Genomic DNA, 23,018 nt, shown 5'->3' with positions numbered 1-23,018 from the left:
CTTGGGTAGGGAACAGGAGTGGTACAACTTTTCTTTCTTGTTTTTTTTTTTGTTTGTTTTTGCTATAGCCCAAACTGCTTCAGTGCATTACTTTGATCCAACTAAAAAATTTTGGAGGATCAAACATGGAGATGAAATGAAATGACTTGAAGGCATCGTTTTTAAACATCAATTTATGTCTTCTATCACTTTCCTGGAATTTCTTGTAATGGGAATTTCTTGGCTTAACAGCCCATAGTAACATAAGCAATGGCATATTCAAACAACCACCAATGCTATAGAATGATTTCATTCTCAAATTCAGCTTTCTATTAAACATTATTCTATGAGTAGCTTTGGGAAATATATGAGCAATTTATATTTTTATATTTATCAAGTCACAAAGCAACAGGTGATAATCCACATTTGTATTGCCACGTAGAAATGTTTAGCAATTGACATGGTGAGAGTTTTTTCATGAAAAGAATTGGAACCAAGCTCACTTGGTATGCAGAACACAAACCCACGGTGAATCTTAATGAAATCAGCCTTAGGAAGATTTTTAGACAAGGCAAGAGATACTTGTTGGATATTACTTCAGAGCTGGTGCTAAGAAGGAAGGATTTAGAGAGAGTATGTTGTGCAAGTAGTAAAAAGAGGAAGAAGGAAACAATAGGAAGTGACTCTACATGAATAGTAGTTAAGCATAACAAGATCTGGGAAGTGAATAAAAATCCTTTTATAATGCACAGGAAAAAAAACTGGATCTGTCTTTGGCTAGAAAGAAAAGTCATCACAACTCCATCAGCACCATTAAGCAGTGAGTTTCAAAGTGAGTATGTTGTGGCAAGCCATGCTTAGCATTATAACAGCAACTCGTAAGATTGGTTAGAGCAAATGTCATGGGGGAACGAGATGAGATGCTGTGGTCAGAATACCGTCTGCCCTCATAATGCACCAAGAATAGTGATTTATTAATGGAAGCAACGACTTAGTCTAGGTGAAGAAGTGGATGGTGGCATTGTTAGGGATGGGAATGATGATAAAACATGGAAACAAGGTAAAGGATGCTGCTATGAATATTCTGAAAGAAAAGAGCAACGTAGTTGAGACAAGAGTGTCAGGACATTCTAAGCTGTCTCAGATGGGTTTTAAAAGTTTGATGCAGAAGGTATGGGCGGTAGTGATAGTAACAGATCTTAAATATATACAACCTTGGGAGCAAATATGAAAAAATGTTTTTGTCGCAAGCATAAAATTATAGTTAAGCTTATGGTATTTTTTCCCTAAATTACTTAGGTCTGCTTGCAGGATTTTTCCGTAGGTGGTTTGATTTTAAACCTAAAGGTTTTACTATTTATATTGGTAGTTCTCCAACCTGGCTGAACCTTGTCAGCACAGCCTCTGATTTAATTTGCACGTATGAACAAGAAGGGGAAATCTATTACATAGGAAGGAGGAAAAGAATCAAAGGTTTCAGAGAGTAAGCCCAGGAGAAATTGTGCAAGTCCACTTGACGTGAAGGAAAAACAGAGAAACATAACAAGGAGAGAAAATTGTCAGAACTGTGTGGCAACCCTGAATGCCTTATGGTAATCATTATGAAATTCTCATGAGAAAAAAACATGCCCATGAAGTAACTGTAATTAGAAGTGGTCTAATTAGTTCCACCTTGAAGGATGGCCTGGACAAGAGTAGCTAGTGGTTCAAGCCATGGATTTATTAATGAAACCCTCAGAGGAAGCATAAAACTCCTTTATAAAAGATGTAATTCAAATCTGTGCTTTGGAGAGCCTTTCGAGGCACACCTGTCCTGCTGTTTCTCCTACTGATTCTCACTAATCATTGTGTGTTGTAAGTTATGAAGCCGTACATGCTTGTGTTCTTACTTGATGTGCTTAGGGCATACCCCAGAAATTAGAACTACTTGTCTGGAAGTGGCAGAAGCTCACTCTCAAGTTCTTTACATAAGGGTTCAGAATGGTTTAGAAGCTGTTCCTCGGATTATTTTGAAGGGGCATACTGGGACTCTAAAACATTTATATAGACAGTGCTGTGAAATCCATGTGTATTTCAGCACACTCCAGTTAATGCAAAGGTTAATATTGTGACTTTTAACATCATAGAAACACAGTAATCCTCATTCAGATGATCCAACAGTCTTTTAATTCCAATAGATTAAATTTCCTAAAGTATTTCATTTAGAAGGAAAGACTTAATAGCAAAGGAATAATAGATGTAACTTGTTATTTCTTCAAACTATTATTCTAATATGGTAACATAGTATCATTTATTAAATTTAATTTATTCTTCTAAATATGATAATGTACTTTGCAGAGTTCAGCAAAGTCCCAAGTAGTACAAGGACATGAGCGTGTAATCTTGGACATTTTGCTAATTTAAGTTCTGGCTGCTCACTTCCAGTTATCTCACTCTTTTGAAAAAACTGGTAAAGATAACACCTCATAGGATTGTCTCTAGGAATAACTTCAAGTGTTTTAAAAGATATTTCCAAATGGATTAAGGCATTCTAAGTGACAAGTAAATTTTTCTTCTCCCTTCTTCCTTTCCTGTCAAGGCTGAAAGAGAAAATGTAAGAGGAGCCACAACAATGGTGCTGTGGTTCTCCCACCAAATGAATATTGCTGAATGGCACTTGATTACTGGTGGGAGCTCCCATCTGGAGGAACCTTTTGTGAAGATATTTTTGCAGCCATATTTGATTATAGTTCTAGGGCTCGTAATGCCTTTTGATTTCTGAAAGAAGGAAACGATCTTTTGATTAAATATTCTTAATATAACAAAACAATGATTCTGAGACAGAGACACTAAGATGAACCTAATTCAGTTTCAGCCGTCTTTTCAACTGGCTATGAGAGGGTATATTCAGTTTTTAGGAAGAAAGTGAAATTAGATATGAACGAAAAGTTAGATAAGTGTGAAAGGTCTTAGGAAAATTATAGAAGTTTATGCAATTAGAATCAAAACTAAAGTAAAACAAAAAATATATATCTAGGTTGATATGTGAGAAACAAGACCCAAACGAGTGAAAGTCCTTACTGCCAGAACAAGATGTATTGAGTGGTATAGGATTCTCGACATTTGAGCCATTTTTATCCCATATTCAGTTACAGTATGTAGGGGATGCTAAACTAAAATTAAGATGACTAAAGATTTTGAATTAACTCTTAAAGAGCATGTAGTCTCTGTTTATCTTAGATCTGTATAGCTCCTGTTCATAGTGGCGAACTTTTGGCTTCCTGTTCCATTGATGTGACTATTCAGTTATGGATATTCTAGGGTTTCGAGAGCATTAGAACCATGTACAGCCATGACCATGATGCTTCATCATTAGCCATTGAGCACAATGGATACAATATAGTGTCCACCTCATGGGATTAAAACCATTAAAATGTAGGCAATGTAGACTGGCTTTTTTTGTGGCCAAATTAATATAGTGTCCTGACTTCCATCTGTGCTAGTGAACAGACAGTGTGGAAGCGTTGATAGGAACAACAAATCCAGGGCTGAGCTCAGATACTATGAAAATGTGATAAAATGCATTTCTTGGGGCTACATATGGCCCACATTTTTATATCTCTTGAGCAAAAGGAGGTGAGACTAGAAAAAGTGGCAAATCTGTATCTCTCTTGCTGTCAGAGATGAGACTGTGAAAATAAGGGATGTAAGCACCAGTTTGTGGGTAAACTTAAATTTCCACAAGATGAAACCACATGGGCTTACTGCAAATACGGAACGAACTTGAAAGTGTGGGCTGGTAGTTGATTGATTTGCACTTGGCCCCTTCTCTTTTTGTTCTCTGGATGTTCCCCTGTGAAATCAAGGTTATCCACTTTGAACCATCCTTAAATGTATATTCCCTCTTCAGAAATACATTTGAAAAAAAGATGGGGGAAGATTTGCAAGTATCTATGTATCTTTGTCATTTCTAACCCTGTTTGAATACTAGTCACGTGTGACAATTTTTATGTGTTTCTCAATCAGTCGGGAAAGTGAATAGCTTAACTTCTTTTTAAACTAGTTTAAAAGACTCAAACAATTTAAAACAGACAATTTTGACATTATAGTACAGGATATTTGATTCGATGAAAACCAAGATTTGATAATTTGAGGTTCTCAGGAAGAAAATTCTCATGATTTCTAGTCTTCCTGGTGTGATTACAGAAGAAAATAATGAGCATATTTCTGTTATAAAAAATGGAATATGGGCATACACTGTCAGTTTTGTTTATAAAATACCTCAGTGCTGTGCAATTGAACTATGTGTTACATCAGGGAATGGGCCACAGCCTGCCCTCATTCATCAGGCATCTTCCTGGGCTCTCTGAAGAACAGGCTGAGCTGATCGCTTCTGTGACACTCCCCGCTTCAATTTTCTTTTTCTGTTCTGTAGGGTGACATTCATTTCATTTTTTTCCATAGAAAAATAATCAAGCTATACTTATGCACTCTTATTTCTGTTACAGTTTATAACTAAGGGCTTGAAGCAAACAAGAAATTATTTGGCAGAAAATATGAGGCAACCTTTCATAATTACCACAGCATAGAAGATCTACATGCTGGTGACTGACAGACAGCTATGTGCATAAAGTGCTTAGGTGCATAGATCAAATTTCCAGGAAGTCAAATATATTTCTTCTAATATATATATATATATATATTTTTTTTTTTTTTTTTTTTGAGACAGAGTTTCACTCTTGTCACCAAGCTGGAGTGCAATGGCACAATCTCAGCTCACCACAACCTCCGCCTCCCGGGTTCAAGTAATTCTCCTGCCTCAGCCTCCTGAGTAGCTGGGATTACAGGCGCCTGCCACCACGCCCAGCTAATTTTTGTAATTTTAGTAGAGACAGGGTCTTGCCTTGTTGGCCAGGGTGGTCTTGAACTCCTGACCTCGGGTGATCCACCCGCCTTGGCCTCCCAAAGTGCTGGGATTACAGGCGTGAGCCACCATGACTGGCTCCTAAATTTTTTTTATTACTGTATTATATAATTTTAATACAAACTACAGTTGAGATTTTAACTTATATTTCAATGATTCAAACAGTGCTATACGTTTCCCCTCCCCTTTCATTTAGATCCTAACTTCTTCACTACAATCGAAATCAATCAATGCCTACACAGCATTATTAGCTAACTAGGATAGCCTCTGTCCACAGAGAGACTTTCAGTTAGTGAAACAATCAATAAACATTGATTATAGTAATTATTGATTTTTCACCAACTATCCAGCACAGGAATGATGCAGCTGGGACTCCAAAAGAAATGGAAAGAATTTATGATTAATCTTGTTGAGGGACAAGATTAAGATTATGAAATTGCTGCTATTCTAATGCTTTGATTTATGAAAATGGTGCCTTTATATAATTCAAAGCAGTGATTGTAAATGACAAAACAGTATTTAATTAGATACCAAATTATGGGATAAAACCACAAGTGCTATGTAGGCTTTGTGTAGGTAGAATATGAGAGATCCAAGTTTGTCAGAGAACATCACATGAATGAGTAGGTACTGGGAGAGGTAAAGAGGACTAGGGCAGGCATTCCAGGCAAGAGGAAGCTTGATGGTGGACTGAACGAGATTGATGGATCTCAGGTAGCATGAATTGGTTGTTTATGCACTGTTGGAGTTGAGCAGCTGAGCCTGGGCAGGGGAGAATGGAACAGCAAATACCAGCTGGGCTGCTGTAGTGCCAAGTGTGGAGGATTGCTCAAAGTGAGAGGGAAGGATGAGAAACACATTAGAGGATGTGTTCTGTTCTCGCTAGATGAGATTTCTACTTTCTGAATTCCACGTTTTCTATCACTTACGTACATCTTTGCATTCAGTGCTATTTATATTCCAGATATGTATTAGACATTGTGATAGAGGTTGTGTGTGCCAGACATGGTTCCTGGTTTAGTGTTGTTAATTAACAAAACTTTAAGTACCTGTTTTGCTTTTCTAAATTGATTGTAAGTTTTACCACATCAAGGACCATGCATTTTTATATTCATTCTTTAAAAAACTGTTGAGTATTTATATGTGACAGCCACTATTGATATAAAAGGAAAGTAGTGGTTCTGGTTTGCAAAGATATCCAGATAGTTTTTAAAAGATATGAGAATTGTTACCAATGAACTGCAGTGAGATTAATTGTTAAATTTTTCTGGAAGAGGCTGGGCGTGGAGTGGCTCATGCCTGTAATCCCAGCACTTTGGGCGGCTGAGGTGGGTGGATCACCTGAGGTCAGGAGTTCATGACCAGCCTGACCAACATGATGAAACCGCGTCTCTATTAAAAATACAAAAAAACCTAGCTGGGCGTGGTGGTGGCGCCTGTAATCCCAGCTACTCAGAAGGCTGAGGCAGGAGAATCACTTGAACCCGGCAGATGGAGGTTGCAGTAAGCCAAGATCGTGCCACTGAACTCCAGCCTGGGTGACAGAGCGAGACTCCGTCTCAAAAAACAAACAAAAATTTCTGGAAGAGTTAAAGACTCTAAAGAAGAATGATCTTTTGAGTTGAGGCTTAAAGGGCAGTGTTTTGGAGGCATGCCTATGGAGCATGGGTGGCTCAGGAAGGTGGAACAGCCTGCACAGAAGCGGGGGACCCAGTCACATGACACAGGATGTACACATGTGCTAATATTGCCAAGTATGGGGCGGAATGAAGCAAAAGGAGATTGTGCAAATGGGTAGGGGCTCGATAAGTGTCTTTGTAAATTATGCAGAGGACCTTAGGTGGTATGCTATGATGAAACATGTTGATTAGCTAAGAAATGTTTGGACCTGTATGTTAGAAACCATCCCGTGTAACAAAGAGGAGAATAGAGGGGAAGAAGGACATGACTGAGCAGAGTGACTAGAAACGAGGCTATTGCTATTGCAATAGTTTGTGACAGAGAAGCCAGGAGCAATGAGGATAGAAAGAAGGAGAAAAAAACAAAAAGTAACTGGGAAGTAAAATGGACAGTCCTCAGTGTTTCATAGAACATGGGGGATAAAATGGAGAGAGACCAGGACCTCATCTGTCTTGTTAATAACTGCTTCCCCAGCACCTAAAAGAAGGCCTTATCTAGGTGCCCAAAGAATATTTGTCCAAATGAATGAAAGGGAAAAATTGAGATGATTCCTGGGTTTCTGGCTGAAGCAGAATGTTTATAACAGTTACCAACAGAAGGGATACAGGAGGGGAAGTCATGTATTCATCTGTGGACTACTGTGGGATATATAGGGTGGGTTCTAGAAGAGCCAGTCTCTAAGATGTACATTACAAGAGAGTGGAGGGCAGGGAAGGAAGAGAAGCTAATGAAGAAAATGCCAAATATGACTGCAGACGCATAGGAAGAGGATTAGGTTAGGTAAAAATCATAAGTCAAAGGGACATTTTCAAGATGAAGTGTTTGACAGGATATTTCCAGAGAGTTCAATGGTGGTGGCAGTATTTGGTGGCAGTATTTGCAAAATGAGTGTTCAGCTTTGAAAGACTCAGAGAAGACTATCATCAGTGTTGTCCCCTTGCTTTTTATATGGACATGTCAGAAATTAGAGGCTGGCTTACTCAAGTTATTTTATAAACTCTGGGACTTTGTGCATCTCTTCACCTGAGGAAGATAAAGGCAGCATATGGTGTGGTGATTTTTGTAGTAACAACCAATATGTAGGTTAGAGATCAATATTACTAAGAGATAACATCTGAATGTATATGTACTACTATAATAACATTGACTTGGGTCATTTCTTCTATAGAATAGATAATTGTAAATTGTATGGTTAATAATAATGATAGGTTTTAAAAGACATATTTCTTTAATTCATAGCTTTATGCTATATAAATTGATGAATAATCCCTATATATGATATTATGGCCAATAATTACATACCTTAGTCCATACTTGCATGTGGTCTAATTTAGCTGGCTCCTGGAGGTTTTCAGTAGTTGCCTTCAAATATTACTTGCATAAGGAGGGGAAGAGGAGGGAGAGCATTAGGACAAACACCTAATGCATGCGGGGCTTAAAACCTAGATGACGGATTGATGGGTGCAGCAAACTACCACGGCACGTGTATACCTATGTAACAAACCTGCACGTTCTGCACATGCATCCCAGAACTTAAAGTAAAATTTAAAAAGAAAGACAAATATTAGTTGCATAAAAAGCACCTAAGATTCTTGATAAAATTTTATTTTATTTTATTCTAATTTTTGATTCAAGAAGGCCTGGGAACTAGAGTTTTAACAAGCACATTCATGTTATTTTAATATATGTGTGAAGAGCTCTTATTTGGAGAAACTCTTTCTTAAATCATTACACAATATATACATGTATTGAAACATCACATTATACCCCATAAATATGTACAATTATTGTGTCCATTTAAAGAAAAAGCGCTTTAGTACGATTTGTATTTTTTAGCTGGTGTTCTTGCTCCCTCATGTGGTGTAATGTGGAACTGTATGTTTTAGAGGGCTCATTTTCAGTTTTTAGAAAATGAACTTCACAGTTTATCAATCTGTTATCTAACCTTTATTTAACCATGCTATAAACCTATAATTGCAAATGTAGAATTAGCATTAATTCCTCTGCATACAAAGCAAAATACTAGAGAGGACTAGAAAACGTCACATGTAAGATTTCACAATTTAGAAATGAGGTGGCTAAAACATTGCTTTATATTTTTTATGTGTATGTTAAAGATTTTGAAGGAGAATTTGGTAGATGAGTACTACAGGGTTTTGGCAGCAGTATTTCGGTATCATGGTCCAGGTGTTTGTCTTTTGCTTGGGTTCTCCCTATTTGACTCTATCAGGATTTAGAATATCTGTTTTGAAAAAAGACAGACCTAGGGTCTGCAATACTCATTTGAAGTTTTCATTTGCCAGGCTTTTTTTTTTTTTTTTTTTTTTAAATGAGAAGGATTTAATTGATAAATATATGATAAGCGGTGTGCAGAGTAAAGGGTTAGGAGTAGGAATTCTTTATTTCCCTTCCTGCGCTATAGAGGGCGCATTCACAGATATTTATTAAAACCATTGGAGAGGGCTTTGTGGGCGATACAGTGATAACTCACTATCATTTCTATAAGTGAGAAGAGAAATTTAGAACTTTGCAGCCAGCCAAAGCCTGTAACAAAGGCTCCACATCCTAATGCAGAACAGGCTGTCCATGCTCAGACGAAGGGGAATTGAGGGAAGAGTTGGGAGGAGGGGAACCCCTGGGGAAATACTAATAGAGGACATAGCATTTGAACTGAGAATCCCTAAGAACGACCACTCTTTAGGAATCCTTGTGAAGCTCTGTTGTGGACTTATATCTCATGCAATTATTTGTTCTTATTGTGGTTATTTTATTCATTCATTAAATACTGATTATGGTCAGACACTGGGCTAAGCATGGGTATATGAAGTTGAACAGGGCTGACTTGATCTCTTTCTATATAAAGCTCCCATTCTGTTAGTGAAAACAGACAAGAAACAACTATATTAAAAATAAATAAAAGGATACTAAATTAAAGTGATGGCAATGAAGGAAGTAAATAAGAAGCTGAGGTACAGAATAAGTTGGATGGGGTGGGATAAGACTTACTTTGGTGAAGGTGGCTACAGAAGGCCCTCTTGAGAAAAGACACACTACCGTGTTTATTGAGTACAATGATTTTTTTTCTTTTTCATTTTCTTTTTTCTGAGACGGAGTTTCGCTCTTGTTGCCCAGGCTGGAGTGCAATGGTGCGATCTCGGCTCAATGCAACCTCCGCCTCCTGGGTTCAAGCAATTCTCCTGCCTCAGCCTCCCAAGTAGCTAGGATTACAGGTGTGCACCACCACGCCTGGCTAATTTTGTATTTTTAGTAGAGACAGGGTTTCTCCATGTTGGTCAGGCTGATCTCAAACTCCTGACCTCAGGTGATCCGCCCACCTTGGCCTCCCAAAGGGCTGGGATTACAGGCGTGAGCCACCGCGCCTGGCCGAGTCCAACAATATTTTAAGAGCTTCCCATGTATTAAGTTCGTTATTTCTCACAACGCTATAAGGAAATATACTGTTACTATACTCATGTGATAGGTTAGAAAATAGAGGCACAAAGACATTAAGTAACTTGACACATAATTTGCACATGGTGGAGACTGATTCATGTCTACATCACCAGTCTCTAGAGCCTGCTCCCTTGACCACTATGATAGCTATTTCCTGTCAAGGCTGAGGAAAAAACATGCACCAAACCTCTGAGACAGGAAAGCACTTGGTGGTTAAGGCATTGGAAGAAGAGCTGTAGGAGAAGAGCACAGAGGTAGTGAGAGTGGCCTGGTTGTGTTCAGAGATGCTGACTGGGATCTGATCCTGAAGGCCCTTTGAGAATATGATAAGGAGGTTTGGATTGTATTCTAAGTGCAGTAAAAAGCCACAGATGGGTTTTAAACAAGGTTCAGATATGATCTAATAAACCTTTTAAGAGGCTAACTCTTATTACAATGTGGAGAATTAATTGCAGGCAGGAAATCAGTAGGGAGACCAATCAGGAGGAGGTCATGAGGTTTCAGCATAGGGATGGGGAAGGGATTCAAACAAATTTTGGCGGTAGAATGAGTAGTACTTTACATGATAGAGTACCCCATCCTAGCAGACATGGTGGGAGGCTGAAATACCACATTCCATTTGGGGTGTAGGCTCCTTTCAGACACATGCTAATACAGAAAAGAGTGTTTGGTATTAAGAGACAGTCACTGATTGAGTTGAAAAAAACAGAATATGTTATTTACCCTAGAACAGTAGAACCACTGACAGCTGAGAGAAAGGTCTTTTTCTGTTCCAATATGTTGATCTCACAGATGAAAACACTGAACTCAGAGAAGTTAGGTGCTTAATTGCTTAACTGTTGATTGCAGACTTAAAAGTAAAACATAGGTAATTTTCCTTGACTTAGCACATGCATAACTGGTTTCTACTTAAGAGAGACAAATTTAAGTTATAAGTTGATTTCCCACCAATTCCAGGGCACTGGAGTACTTTGTTACAGGCTGAGTACTTTCTTAATTTCTTGCTCCTTTAATTTAGAATGGTTTTCTTTGAGGGCAACAACCATTTCCATTTTATAACACATGGAAAAATGAGAATTTCCCTTCTCTCTTCAGACATGGAAACAGAAAGAAACAGAGGAAAGGACAGATCAATAAACTTACTTCCCATGTGACTTGGTCACCTTTCCTGTCCTCATGTTTGCCTGTAGGAATTTTTTCTTTTGATTATGAAAGGTAGCTGATATGGTTAGGTTTTGTGTTCCCACGCAAACCTCATCTTGAATTGTAATCCCATAATCCCCAGGGGTCAAGGGAGAGACCAGGTGGAGGTAATTAAATCATGGGGGTGGTTTTCCTCATGCATTCTCGTGATAGTGAGTGAATGCTCAGGAGATCTGATGGTTTTATAAGGAGCAATTCTCCCCTTTACTAGGCACGTCTTCCTGCTGCCTTGTGAAGAAGGTACTCTGCTTCCTCTTCCCCTTCCACCATGATCGTAAGTTTCCGAGGCCTCCCCAGCCATGCTGAACAGTGAGTCAATTAAACTGTTTTCCTTTGTAAATTACCCAGTCTCTGGCAGTTCTTTACAGCAGCATGAAAACTGACTAATACAGTAGCCCTGATGTAAAGTAGAGCTTCAGAAAGCGTCAGGGAACTGCTAAATACTTTGGACTACAGGGAGCATGCTTAAGGCAGAAAACAGGAGGAGGCTGCATCTAGGCAAATGTCTTTTTTTTTTTTTTTTTTTTTTTTTAACCACAGCCAATTAGAGTGTCCCTGAGGAATCTCTAAAGTATTCTTAAAGGAGCAAGGCAAATCCTAGAGGGTTCAGTTAATCTTACCATGGCCTTTCTGTCCAGTAAAAAATATCAAGTTATTTTGCAGTGCTGAGTGGTTGTTTGCCAGCTGAAACTTCAGGTGGAATTCATAATGGAAGCTGATGTCTGAGATCCGTGAATAAGCCAGGAAAGAGGTGTATCCAAAGGCATCTGTGCCACTGAACCTCGGCTGAGTAATATTAATAGCTGTGAAAAAACCCAAACCAAACAGTTAAAATAAACCTGTACATGTATTTGTAAAGTGAGGGCTACGTGTTGCTGATGCATCTGGCCAGATAGTCTGTTTACTATTAAATTAATTATACTTTAGTGCCCTTCAGCATTGAGCAACAAAGTGACTCAACAGGAAATTTCAAAACCAGAACAAAGGACGTGTAGTGTTTTGAGATCTTCTATATAACCCTTTCACTAGCATACTCTTTCTACATAATGGATAATTTACTTAAAAAGCAAACCCCTATATTTTGAAACTTAATTTTAGAAGTAGAAAAGATTACTGGCAGCCAAAGTATTTGCTCAGGTGCCTCGTAAACATGATTTGGCATCCAAAACCTGGATATGACTTAGAGAGGAGCTCACAGCTTTGAATAAACTGTGCTTTTCTAATCCTGCACCTTTATATGAGCCAAAGCCCCAGGTCAGGGCTACGAAAGTCAAGAAATAGGAAGGAAATTGGTCAGTTTTCCATCATCATTGGTGAGTGACCAGAGCTTTTCTTTAAGTAAAAATAATTGTCTAAAAGAAATGTTCATTATTTCTTTGCTGAGATGCTTGTTAAGTAATAAAAGCATGGAATTCAATAGGTGTGAAAGTGTAGGGAGATTTATTAAAAACAGGAAATGGTAAAATAGAAGTTCGAGGGCCAGTGTGAACAAAATATAATTTAACTGAGGGGTGCTTCTTGTATCAAACTTTTCTCTTTCATTGTACTGTTTCCTTCTTAAGTCTCCACTGGTTTTTTAAATCTCCTTACCCAAAGAGGACAACAGAAAATAGAAGGGGGATTTTGACACCCCATTCCTGTCTTTTATGGATGATGTCACCAGATTAAGGGATGTTCCTAGGATCTATTTTTATTGGTTGGGGACAGCTCAGTTGAGGAAATAAGAGCTTATGTTGTTTCCTTCTCAAGAGATGTTGGAACTCCAGGGAAGCTGTAAAACTAGAATTTTTACAAGCCTTAAGAAATATCCTCACTCTGATATGTAATGCTTAAAAGAGCTTCTTATGTCTGTTTATAATTGTGTAGACAGCAAATAATTGTGCTATCCTAGGAAAAATGATTCTTATTATCAAAGGCTTGTATATCTTTGTTTTATATGTGTGAATAAGCTGAATGCTTTGTTTTAATATTTTATTAAAATCTTATCAGTTTATTACGAGTATTAAACTATTTGTGTGAATAAGCTGAATACTTTGTTTTGATATTTTATTAAAATCTTACCAGTTTATTATGACTATTAAACTAAGATATTTGTGTGAAGCTGAATACTTTGTTTTGATATTTTATTAAAATCTTATCAGTTTATTCCCTGGGATGTGTGGCATAGGTTAAGTGTAATTTTCTCAAAACTCACCAGAATGTGAAGTAGGGACTTTTGAGACATATTGCTTCTTATACTTATTTTTTAATCTAATGAAAACTTTATAATTTGTGTCCCTGAGATAATAACACTCTCAGGTATATCACATCAGGTATATTACTTTTAGTAGTACTATGGGGAGGGTGATTGAGGGAAATGAAATGTACTGGCGTTGAAATAGAATAAAAATACTGACCATCATTCAATGTTGGCGTTAAAAACTATGAAAATAGAATTCAGTTAAATTTAATACTAAAATAGAAAAGGAATGACTATCTTTTGCTTTTAATATTTCTTCCTGTTAGTTTGCAACTGAGTCTACCTAAAGGTTACATTTAGGCTAGATTGACAAATACGTATCTCATATTTATAGTATTTTACTGTCAGACCCTGTGCTAGATGCTGGTGACACAAAGATAAAAAAGTACTAGTCACTCAAGGAATTAGTGTGAAGTCAATAAATTTATTCAGCTGAACTGGACTGAAAGTTGAGGCCTGGTATAAGAACTTTCAGGCAGAAGAAACAGCATGTTCTAGAGTGTGAAGACCAAAACAGCATGTCATACTCAGGGAACTTATGAAGTCTGCAAATTTTAGAATGAAGAATAAAAGTGAGAGTGGAAGCAAATGAAACAAGATTGACAGTGGTCAAATCATGAAGAACTATATATTTTCTTTATTATCCTAAAGTAGTTGGGCAATGATCAAAGTTGCTTTTTAGAAATATTACTCTGTTGATGAAGTGTGAATCATAGATTAGACAGAGAGCTGGAGGACCAAACTTTGGTCAAGGATGAAAATAAGAACTTTGATACCAAGAAATCTAACAATGAATTAAGCTTATGCAGAAGTTTAAATGTAAGGCAATTTATGGGTAACTCATTAAGGCAATCGTGTGATATTTAAACAGCTAATAGAAATATGTTGTCAGTGCAATTTCATGATGTAATTTTATACTATCAAAAATAAGTACTTTTGAAGTTTGAGAATAATAATGAAGACTGATGATAACCATGACCCATAGGAATGGATCTGTCAAATGCTCAGCATTTCTTAGTCTAGTGGTACCTGCAGCTGTTGAGCATTTGAATTGTGGCTAGGCCTGTGTGGGAAGGGCTTAGTATGAAACAAAGAATGTAAAATATATTATTAATAACATTCCCATATCCATTAAACATTGGGTTAAATAAAATGTATGACTAAAATAAATTTCGCCTGTTTCTTTTTACTTTGAAAAATGTCACTACTAGAAAAAATTACATAGGCAGCTTACATTCTATTTCTATTGAATGGCAACGCAGAGAGATCCAAGCATGTTTTGATAGGTAAGTTCTTCCTCTAAACCGTTAGTTGTGACTTACTTCAAGGGGCTTTTTCTTTTGGTAACTTTGAACCTATAAAAAGGTAGGGCCTCTATGGGGGAGCAATCAGAATCAGGAGAAGGGGTCAAAGATAATATAATCCATCACTAAGAGGCTTCTATGTCTTCACCCACACTGTCTCTATCACTCTGAATTAGGCAGAAGAATGTGAGGGACTCAGACTAGGAGAAAGAAGACTTTCAACCTTACAAATCATTCTTTTCAATACTTTAAGCCCTTTTCCATCTTCCACCAGGTAACATTTGGTTAACTTGGTTACTCTACTGCATAAATTCCCAGATCAGCCTTCTGGGAGGATCAGTCATCATCTAATCAGGAAATTGAATGGATTGTAATGGGACTATTTTTGGGCTATTAAATGTATATATTTTTTAATTTTTGCAATCCCTAGTTGCCTCACAGATACCATGTGTAAAGTCATGCATTTTTTGTCAGTTCTTTTAAAGTTACATGAATGAATTGGAAACATGAGGAAAAAAGGGAGATGCTGGAAGTTAAACTAAAATAAATTGTTTAGTGTGTAGAAGAAGAAAGCAAAATCACTAATAATGCTCTGGGATCATTGCAGGCACAGTCAAAAGATATCCACACATCATCTGGGGGCCTTAAAAATCCTAAGAGCCTTGAGTAAAGAGGGAATATTGTGATATTTTCTTTTATATTATAGTGCTATATTATAGGCTCAATGTATAATCTTTTTAGAATGTTATGCTTATAAAACACTTCTTAGCAAAAGTTATCACAGAAAGGGTATGAAATTCTATTTTCTAATCATTTACTAAGGCAAATTTTCTCATTCCCAATATGGCAGAGAAATAAGGCATTATTGTTTTTAATGTAACTATTTTTTTCTTTTAAAAATATTTTGCTGTGACCGGGCACGGTGGCTCACGCCTGTAATCCCAGCACTTTGGGAGGCCGAGGTGGGTGGATCATGAGGTCAGGAGGTCCAGATCATACTGGCTAACACGGTGAAACCCCACCTGTACTAAAAAAAAAAAAAAAAGAAAAAGGAAAAAATTAGCTGAGTGTGGTGGCACGTGCCTGTAGTCCCAGCTCAGCTACTTGGGAGGCTGAGGCAGGAAAATCACTTGAATCCACGAGACGGAGGTTGCAGTGAGCCGAGATCGCGCCACTGCACTCCAGCCTGGGAGGCAGAGGGAGACTCCTTCTCAAACAAAAAAAAACAACAAAAAAAAACAAAGACAAAAACAAACAAACAACCCCCCCCCAAAAAAAACCCTGCGGTTAGTCTTTTAATCTGAATTATTAAAGTTTTACGCACAATGCACAGAAGTGGCTAAGATGAGCTATTGGAATACTGGAATGTGGAAAGAAGACATATAAATAGTTCAGATTTCAGAACGTCCTCAACTCTGCAGTGATGCATCCTGAACGCCACCGGCTGGTAGTAAAACATGAGCTACTCTATGGCAGAGTGATGGAGGGAGGCAGCTGGGGCTGGCCAGCTCAGGCTTGATTCTGGATGTGTTCACTTTCTGTGTAAACTTGGGAAAGTTACTTCACTTTTCTGTTTTAGTTTCCTCGTTCATAAAATGAGAATGTGAGAGTACCTAACATCTGTGAAGAATGAGAAAAGCCCATGGCTGAAGGAAACACACTCGAGCTAACCAATTCAAGTGGGCAAACCTCTTCCACCAGACCTGCAATCCTGCTGCATATTTCCAGTCAAGTCACTTTCTTGTGCCTCTAAAATGGCTGTTTAATGCTTCCTCTCTCCTCAAACATCTAATATTTATTGTCTCTCATCAATTAATAATCTTGCTTTTTATTTTGCTGAGAAAAACCCATCAACAGAGAACTACCCGATGCTTTCACTGTCAAATTCTCCCACCTGCCAATCTTTCGTTTTTATCCATATGCTTTGCCTTCCCTCTGCTGACAAGGCTGACCCTGCCCGGGTATTTCACCCACCCCTTCTCGTCTGCTCAAGGGCATCATCTCAGAAATTCTGTCCTGCCTCCCAGGAGTTACCAAATTATTCTTCTCTACTGCAGCATTCCCTTTAACATGAAATGTGCTAGAATGTCCCCATCATAAATAAAGAGCTTCCCTCCACTCCACATTCCGGGAACCTCTAGCTACTGCATGTTTCTCTGCTCACCGTACTAGCAGGGGGCTTCTAAAGAGTTGTCTGTATGGACTCTTTCAAAACTTTATTACCATTCGTGCTCGATTTTATTCCAGTCAGGCTATCTTCTCTGTCTTTTCTTTGAACTTTTGTATGTTAAGATCACTAGTGACCACAGTCTTTCTAAACTAAATGCCAATTCTCTGTTTTTATCTTATTCAGTGTCTCAGAAGCAACTGACAAGGTTGATTATTTCTTTTCTCTTGAAATGCTTTCTTTACTTGGTCTCCATGACCACTGCACTGTCCTGGTATTTTTTCCTACCTTAATGACTGTTGCTCCTCATTCTCCTTTTCTTCCAGTTATCTCCATCTACCACCATTCTGTGTTTGATCATGAGTACCATTTACAGGTGGATGAGTCCTGAGTCAACAGAGTCTCTATCCCTGCTTTTTTCCAGAGCTCCAGGTTCATATATCCAACCAACTACTAGATAATGAACATATATTTGTATGTCTGATAAGAATTTCAAACTGATCATATGCAAAGCAAAACTCTTTATTCCACTATTTGTAATCTTTCCCCCAACCCAAATCCCTTCCCTTCCTTTGCAATCAAATGTTTCCCAGTCTTCCCTCTCTTTGCTCAGAGCAAAACTAGGCATCATCCTTAAATTGTATCTTTCTCTGCTACCTCAACTGACAAACTGACAAATATGTTAACTTCATCTTCAAAATATATCCCAAATTACACTGCTGCTTTTCACTGCCTCTGTTAATACCATCAAAGTCCGTTGCACTGTTCTTTCTAGCCCAAACTATAATATTTGCTTCTTAACTGGTCTCCCTGTTGCTACCTTTATCACTTTACAATCTCTTTTCCATATTGTAGCCAAAGTGGTCTTTTAAATATAAATTGCGTGTCAAAGGTCCTCCAGTATTTTCCATTGAAGGTTGAAATAAAATAAAAACTCCTGAACATAGCCTAAATCTCCTAATCTCCAGATTTATTTTATACTAATTTCTTCTTTCTCATTCTGCTGCAGCCATGCTAAGTTCTTCATGTTTCTCAAGCAAACCGAACACACTCCCAGTTCAAGGCTTGTGCTCCCATTCCCAGTGCCTGAACCACATTTTCCCCAAAAGCTGCATGGCCTGCTCTCTCACTTCCTTCAAGACTTGCTCAGGTGTTCTCTCTTCACAGGGCCTTTCCTGACCACCCTATTAAAGTATTAATCTCCTATTAAAGTATTAACTCCTTGTGCCCTGCACCCGCCCACCCCCCCAAACCTGTACTCTCTAGTCTCTTAACCTGCTTTATTTACATGGCCCAATTCCATTATATGTTATTTATTTGTTTACTTTTTATTATTTTTTCTCCCCACTCAGATTGCAGATTCCACTAGGGCAGAGAGCTTGCCTGTCCCTCATGGTCTAATTGGGTATAAGATATATATTTATCAAATGGTTGAATACATGTAAAAGGTTAAAGTAGTGTTATAGACATAGTAATACATATTATGATAGTATATCTCTGCTGTTACTGTTTATCTAGTATCTTTACAACTCTGTTCTTAAGTGACTATTCTGCACTTATGGAGCTACTGGATGAAGTTGTGAAGTAGATTTCTACACTATCACCAATGCTAATCATTGCTTGTTTGAATTTGTTTTTTTGTACTAAGTCCTTTTCTCTAAAAAATGTTACTAAATTTTTGCAATAATATGGAATCTTAATTCTTCTAGTGTGTGTGGGTAAAAATTCAGATAATATAATACATACTGAAAATCAAGGAAGGCATAGGGACCTCTAACCTGACAAATCAGTTTATTTTTTATTTTTTTATTTTGAGGCAGGGTCTCATTCTGTCACTCAGACTGGAGTGCAGTGGTGCAATCTTGGCTCACTGCAACCTCCATCTCCTGGAATCAAACAATCCTCTCACCTCAGCCTCCCAAGTAGCTGGGACTACAGGCATCCACCACCATGCCTGTCTAACTTTTGTATTTTTTTGTAGAGATGGGGTTTCACCATGTTGCCCAGGCTGGTCTTGAACTCTTGAGCTCGAGCGATCTGCCCGCCTCGGCCTCCCAAAGTGCTGGGATTACAGGCATGAGCCACCGGGCCTGGCCCAATCATTATTTTTAATAATTAAGTTGTATAACTATAATTTTATAAATTTTGTCTTATAAACATTAGTTTCCATTTAATATTTGAAAATAACGTCTTCTTTAATTTGTGAGCTAAAAATACTGACTAGGTTTCTTGGGACAATTGATAGTTTTTGACAGAATATTTTGCCTTTTACCTGACAAAATATCTGTATGATACCTTTATGATCATGCTTAAAATTTTACATGTGGTGTTGAAAAAATTTTCTTAAGTGCATCAAAAATTACTTGAAACTTTTAAGTGTTTTCAAGATAGATTGTTTGGTCTAAATACGTAATTTTTTTGGAGTTCATTGCTCCATTTTTAAACAGATACAAAAGACAAAAACCTGTGGATGATTTTTATTTGGATTCTGTTTTCTATATAGGCTGCTGGGTATAACCTCAGCAGAGTGGACACCAGGGAGTGTTGAGCTAGTGAAAACCCAATTCAGTTCTTCCTCCTCTATTATGTGTTTTAATGAAGCAAGCAGATGGTAGATAGATTTTCCCTTGGAAACTGCTGATTTTGAAAGACTCCAGAATGCCAGTTTTCCAAGCATGGTGTTCAGCAGTGTAGCGTATCTTGAAATATACATTTAACTTTGCCAGGAAAATTAATCTACCCTTAGGCAGATGGATAAATTTGCAAAAATACAAGATCATGGCTTGCCTCTCCAGTTTTCCTTCCTAGCTTTGAGTATACACATCTTTCCTCTGTCTTTGTTCTTAACTTAGTAATATAGCACCAGATTTAGCTCAATATCCTGCCGAAATGCAATTAGGTTATCAAACTAGGTACGTGGTCATTGTCTTTGTTGTCTCCGTTTTTTGTTGTTGAACAAACTCCTTGTGGAATACACTTTCACACTGTTCAGCATCATCATTTAGAAATAAAAATGGCAACCTACAAATGTGATTATCTTTTAAAGGGAATAAAAATAAATATGTCCTGAGATATTGCCAACAGTTATAGGTGATGGTAGCCTGCACAGAAAACATACACTTACCTTTTCCCTCTGAACCAAGACAGAGATACCCAATACATGAATAAAATCAAGCTCTCTATTCAAATGGATATATAATATCGAATTCACCCACAGGTAAAAACATGAAATAAATATGATTGGTTGGTGGCCAATTCCTGCTCATAATAAATTATTCATGCATTCTATATAGATATTTAATTCCTACCATTCTAACTTCTTTATCCAATCATCAAGAAAAAGCTAAGAACAAACAGAATTTTACATTAAGATAGAAAAACTGTTGAAAATGTAGAGCATTAAAATTTCCAGCAGCAAAAGAAATAATACATGCTAGAATCTGAAGCATTCTTTTTAGATGCATAACTCTTAGAAATTAGTGCCATCTTCTGGCTTTTCAAAGTAACTAGGTACTGGTAGGATGTTTTATAGTATCACAAAATGTCAGAAAAGGGGAAAAAAAATCCCTGAAACATACAGGTTCAAATTGTAATCATAGTATCTGCATTACATTACAGTTCATGGCATAAGCTTTGAGAATGGTAAAATTTTCACACCCTCTATAATTCGTATTACATAAGCTGTGCAGGTTTATACTGGATTACATTCCCTTGGTTAGTAGTTTATTGTGATAAAAAAAGATTCCTAGCTATTACACACACAGGATATTCTGCAACTGATGTGTTTTGAATAATTTTCTCATTTCTAACTCATGAATTTCTTCATGCCCATGAATATTTAGTTAAGAAATTAAGAAACATTGAGGTTGGAGTGGGTTATCACTCAAGTTCAGTGAATACGTTGTTTTAGTTTGTTACTATATCATTTTTCAAGATATGGCTGTTTAGATGCACTATTGTATATTCTAAAATGTTAACAATAGCAATTATAGTATCTATTATGTCCCAGCTGCTGGATGCCCTATCTAAATTACTTTATTTCTCACAGAACACCAGTGAGATGTTCTTCTACCTCTATTCCTATCTTATAGATGAAGAAATTGAGGCTCAGAGATGTTAAGTCACAGAGCTAAGAAATGACAGGGTCAGGATCTGAACCCCTGTTCATCATACCTCACTATGATGGTTGGGATACTCATGACATTGGCCAATTAAAGGCCACTGGCAGATATTTTATGTAATTATTAAAATATTACATTATTAAAGTTGGCACTCCTCACAAATTGACTTTATTTATTTAGTTGTTATTATACTTTAAGTTTTAGGGTACATGTGCACAATGTGCAGGTTTGTTACATATGTATCCATGTGCCATGTTGCTGTGCTGCACCCATTAACTCGTCATTTAGCATTAGGTATATCTCCTAATGCTGTCCCTCCCCTCTCCCCCGACCCCACAACAGTCCCCGGAGTGTGATGTTCCCCTTCCTGTGTCCATATATTCTCGTTGTTCAATTCCCACCTATGAGTGAGAACATGCGGTGTTTGGTTTTTTGTCCTTGCGATAGTTTACTGAGAATGATGGTTTCCAGTTTCATCCATGTCTCTACAAAGGACATGAACTTATCATGTTTTATGGCTGCATAGTATTCCATGGTGTATATGTGCCACATTTTCTTAATCCAGTCTATCGTTGTTGGACATTTGGGTTGGTTCCAAGTCTTTGCTATTATGAATAGTGCCGCAGTAAACATACGTGTGCATGTGTCTTTATAGCAGCATGATTTATAGTCCTTTGGGTATATACCCAGTAATGGGATGGCTGGGTCAAATGGTATTTCTAGTTCTAGATCCCTGAGGAATCACCACTCTGACTTCCACAATGGTTGAACTAGTTTACAGTCCCACCAACAGTGTAAAAGTGTTCCTATTTCTCCACATCCTCTCCAGCACCTGTTATTTCCTGACTTTTTAATGATGGCCATTCTAACTGGTGTGAGATGGTATCTCATTGTGGTTTTGATTTGCATTTCTCTGATGGCCAATGATGATGAGCATTTTTTCATGTGTTTTTTTGGCTGCATAAATGTCTTCTTTTGAGAAGTGTCTGTTCATGTCATTTGCCCACTTTTTGATGGGGTTGTTTGTTTTTTTCTTGTAAATTTGTTTGAGTTCATTGTAGATTCTGGATATTAGCCCTTTGTCAGATGAGTAGGTTGTGAAAATTTTCTCCCAATTTGTAGGTTGCCTGTTCACTCTGATGGTAGTTTCTTTTGCTGTGCAGAAGCTCTTTAGTTTAATTAGATCCCATTTGTCAATTTTGGCTTTTGTTGCCATTGCTTTTGGTGTTTTAGACATGAAGTCCTTGCCCATCCCTATGTCCTGAATGGTATTGCCTAGGCTTTCTTCTAGGGTTTTTATGGTTTTAGGTCTAACGTGTAAGTCTTTTATCCATCTTGAATTAATTTTTGTATAAGGTGTAAGGAAGGGATCCAGTTTCAGCTTTCTACATATGGCTAGCCAGTTTTCCCAGCACCACTTATTAAATAGGGAATCCTTTTCCTATTGCTTGTTTTTGTCAGGTTTGTCAAAGATCCGATAGTTGTAGATATGTGGCATTATTTCTGAGGGCTCTGTTCTGTTCCATTGATCTATGTCTCTGTTGTGGTACCAGTAGCATGCTGTTTTGGTTACTGTAGCCTTGTAGTATAGTTTGAAGTCAGGTAGCGTGATGCCTCCAGCTTTGTTCTTTTGGCTTAGGATTGACTTGGCGATGTGGGCTCTTTTTTGGTTCCGTATGAACTTTAAAGTAGTTTTTTCCAATTCTGTGAAGAAAGTCATTGGTAGCTTGATGGGGATGGCATTGAATCTATTAATTACCTTGGGCAGTATGGCCATTTTCACGATATTGATTCTTCCAACCCATGAACATGGAATGTTCTTCCATTTGTTTGTATCCTCTTTTATTTCATTGAGCAGTGGTTTGTAGTTCTCCTTGAAGAGGTCCTTCACATCCCTTGTAAGTTGGATTCCTAGGTATTTTTTTCTCTTTGAAGCAATTGTGAATGGGAGTTCACTCATGATTTGGCT

The 23,018-nt window shown here is 37.6% G+C and overlaps 1 protein-coding gene across 2 annotated transcripts in view; it reads right to left on the bottom strand.

Moving 5' to 3' along the window:
- The window catches only part of EYS (eyes shut homolog), a 2,056,951-nt gene that overhangs the window by 77,315 nt on the left and 1,956,618 nt on the right, over positions 1-23,018 (bottom strand). For both annotated transcript variants that reach the window (XM_032154320.2, XM_032154329.2), the window contains exon 37: positions 11,839-12,021. In XM_032154320.2, coding sequence (XP_032010211.1) covers positions 11,839-12,021 — 183 coding nt within the window. The remainder of the gene's footprint in view (positions 1-11,838; positions 12,022-23,018) is intronic.

Source organism: Hylobates moloch, unplaced genomic scaffold (assembly GCF_009828535.3).
Source record: "Hylobates moloch isolate HMO894 unplaced genomic scaffold, HMol_V3 SCAFFOLD_2, whole genome shotgun sequence".
Taxonomy (NCBI): Eukaryota; Metazoa; Chordata; class Mammalia; order Primates; family Hylobatidae; genus Hylobates; species Hylobates moloch.
The sequence above is the reverse complement of the archived record's forward strand: the minus strand, read 5'-3'. Positions and strand labels throughout refer to the sequence as shown.